The sequence below is a fragment of the Centroberyx affinis genome, unplaced genomic scaffold (assembly GCF_046629955.1).
Source record: "Centroberyx affinis isolate AG114_WGS23_722 - 3 ecotype Tasmania unplaced genomic scaffold, CSIRO-AGI_Caff_v1 ptg002059l_1, whole genome shotgun sequence".
NCBI classification, from domain to species: Eukaryota; Metazoa; Chordata; class Actinopteri; order Beryciformes; family Berycidae; genus Centroberyx; species Centroberyx affinis.
Genome location: NW_027280392.1, coordinates 185,001 through 188,087, shown reverse-complemented (window position 1 = coordinate 188,087; position 3,087 = coordinate 185,001). Strand labels below are relative to the sequence as shown.

General features: G+C 46.1%; 1 protein-coding gene across 1 annotated transcript in view; it reads left to right on the top strand.

Moving 5' to 3' along the window:
• Positions 1-1,443: 1,443 nt before the first annotated feature.
• Positions 1,444-3,087, top strand: part of LOC139654199 (microtubule-associated serine/threonine-protein kinase 1-like) — a 39,274-nt gene continuing 37,630 nt past the window's right edge. Inside the window, exon 1 of the mRNA XM_071531266.1 lies at positions 1,444-1,527. Coding sequence (XP_071387367.1) covers positions 1,489-1,527 — 39 coding nt within the window. The 5' untranslated portion in view covers positions 1,444-1,488. The remainder of the gene's footprint in view (positions 1,528-3,087) is intronic.

Below are 3,087 nucleotides of genomic sequence, written 5' to 3'. Positions count from 1 at the left end.
GTAACAAAATAAAGTAACTAATTACTTTAGTAACTTTCCCTGACTGTCAACTTCAACAATAAACTCTCGCTACAGTTGGCTATGAATTGAGTGTGTATCCTGTGTTGCTGTCCCTGGTGCTGAATTTGCCTCATTTAACTGACTTTACGCATTCCTGCTGTCCGGTGAAAAGCTTGTATCTCCAAAATGTGAACTTTTCAGGAGCTAAGAAAAACAACTTTGCCTTTGGCCTGACCGCCATGCACTTTCCATGCAAGTTTCAAATTTTCTCCATCTGTAGAGAAGCTTGTATTCCCTCAATTGAAGTTAAATCATGAAAATCACCGAAATTGGAGTTACGAGTTTTTACACATGACAACAGCAATATTAAAAGTCAATGATGTGATCTTCATGGCTGCCTACGGCAACAGAGGGAGGGTGTATCTTCTCAACACGGGTTAGACAGGCCTACCATTCATCGGAGGAGAGCCGTGTGGAGGAGGGGCGAGAGGGAATCCCAGGAAGGGGTTACAAATATCGCGTTGCTGCTGTCGCCCGTCCAGTATCCAGTATCCTAGGAAGTGAAGGTGGAGGAGCAATGAATGAATGAAACGGGTAAGAGTAGAAACTTTGCACTTATTTCTTGTAAAAGAAGACGAGAGAGAAGGACCTGCTCTCCTGCGCGTCCCCACACACGGTGATGTTACCGGACCGGACAGACTCCTCAGCGGCGAATCAGCGGCAATGTCAACCCGACCGAGGAGCTCAAGGATGAAGCGCGTCTCAGACCAACGCTGCAGCTCAACCGCGGTACGATCGTGTATAAATTCGCTTGGTTGTTTTCGTCTTCGCTTGCCCCGACAGTGAACTCGTCGCCGTTTCAAACCGAATGTGGAAAGAAACCAGGATCCTCTGGAGATTCTTATTCGGCACCGCAACAACTTGGGTTGAGTAGTCGGATCGGCTGATCCTACATGAACATTGCGTTTGCAGCCTGCCACTGATCGTTCAGGCCTACGGAGGAGGTCGCCCAGTCTCTCGTCTGGACAGCATCAAAGCGCACAAACCTTTGGCTAAATGTCAAGGATGCCCCCATAAGGAGCGCGGAGCGCAGACCGCAGAGACAGCAGCCGCCTGTCAACACCGACACATTTTCATAGGACACGGGGCTTCAGTGAGTCTGAGAGAAACACTGACGTTACGTTTTTCAGTCCTAGGAACTCGACGAGAGGCTTTTTGTGAAATCAGACAGAATGGGACCGCTTGTCATTTGTGTATTTCCAAGCGGCTCCTCTACGTGACACCGGACGCCTCTCTGCGCGCTTCTCTGGCTCTAAGTGCGCCAGGACGCTGCTGCTGCTGCTGCTGCTGCTGTGCAGTTCGGGTGTGAACCGGACCGCCGGCGGATGCCGCAGCGCTGCTGGGTCAAAACCCAGATAAGTGAAGGGTCGAGGGACTGATTTAGTGGGGGAAATCCCCACCAGGAGCTCCACTGCGCTTCGTTACGCCATGGATGACTCGGGGATAATACGGCGCCGGAGGCTGCAGGTGAGGCAGTTTGACCACACAGCAGGCTGGACTCCTGTTCTGATGCTGGATATTATCATCCTGTCATGTGTGCAACTGTTCCCTGTTATAAGAAAAAACATGTTTCTTATTGCTTCTAGTGATAGGCCATTTAGTCAAACATCATCTCCTATAGCATGTAGCCACAGGCTAACTTGTGCATGTGCAGTGACAAGTTCATTGCATATTCATAACCAGGAGCCTGGCTGTGATTTTCAATTTTCAATTTATGGTTTCATCACCACAGTAGAAATCGTTGTTAGGGTACAAAGTGGAGACTTATTGCTAATGCACCAATGTAGGCCTCACTTTCAACCGTTCACAAAAATATTCCCATAGGGAGTTACAGTGCGCCTGTGGTAATGAGTTTACACTTATCTTATCCTAGGCCTACTTTATGGTATTTGTTTTTTATCTCCTATGGTGTCACTATAATATTCATATAATATTCATGTAACTTATAGGCTGTGATATTGATATAGGCTAGTATCCCTCTAAAATACTGTATGTTGCAGGATTATTATTTTTCATAAGGGAATAATGTAAAATGTAGTCCAAACATGATTCATTGTTCATACAACTCCCTAACAAATAATCCCTCAAGCATTTCTAATATATTCCTATAGGGCCTTACAGTGTGCCTGGGGTACTCCATAGTGACCTTATGATATTTATGGCATTTTTTTAAAAATCTGCAATGATATCACCATAATAGTCATATAATACTACTATAAAGACTTGAGGCTTTGCTGTCATGTTTCTATAGTCTCCTTTTAAAATTCATTATAGGCTTAGTACAGTTCTTCTTCCTAATGGAATAATTTAGGCTGTAGTCTATTAGACAAAACGTTGACACTAATGAATCGTCACTCATGCATACTGATATGACTCGTGCACATTACTGTGGCCGCTGAGGCCATACGTGTTCATCCATTATGAAGCAGCCTGCTTAACCACGGGTCATACCCCCCACCCACACCCCCTCCAACACACACACACACACACACACACATGCTCACACACACACACACACACACTCACACACACACACACTCACACACACACACACACACACACACACACACACACACACATACACACACACACCCTTTCTCCTCTGTGTATGATTCAGGATTCAGTCAAGTGAACTGAGCAGAGCTAAGGAGTGCCTCTCCTATAGGCTGGTTATACTGGAGATAGGGTGTGTGTGTGTGTGTGTGTGTTGGGGGGGGGGGTTAATGGGTGGGAGTGGAGGGGATATTGAAAGAGAGTTTGCATTCATTATGTTGGTTTCCCCCGAAAAAACAGGATTTTCAGTGAGTGCTCTGAATTTCACCTTTAAAACGCTTACTGGCAATTTGACCCCTATTACTGTGTGTGTGTGTGAGAGAGAGAGAGAGAGAGAGAGAGAGAGAGAGAGGGAATAAAGGAATAGAGGGGGGATTAGAGCTGAGGTGTACGGATGGTTTCAGGTCTCATCATCCACAGTGCTCAGCTCACTGCTGCTGTGATGTATGACAGCGGCTGTAAGGGAATTAATCA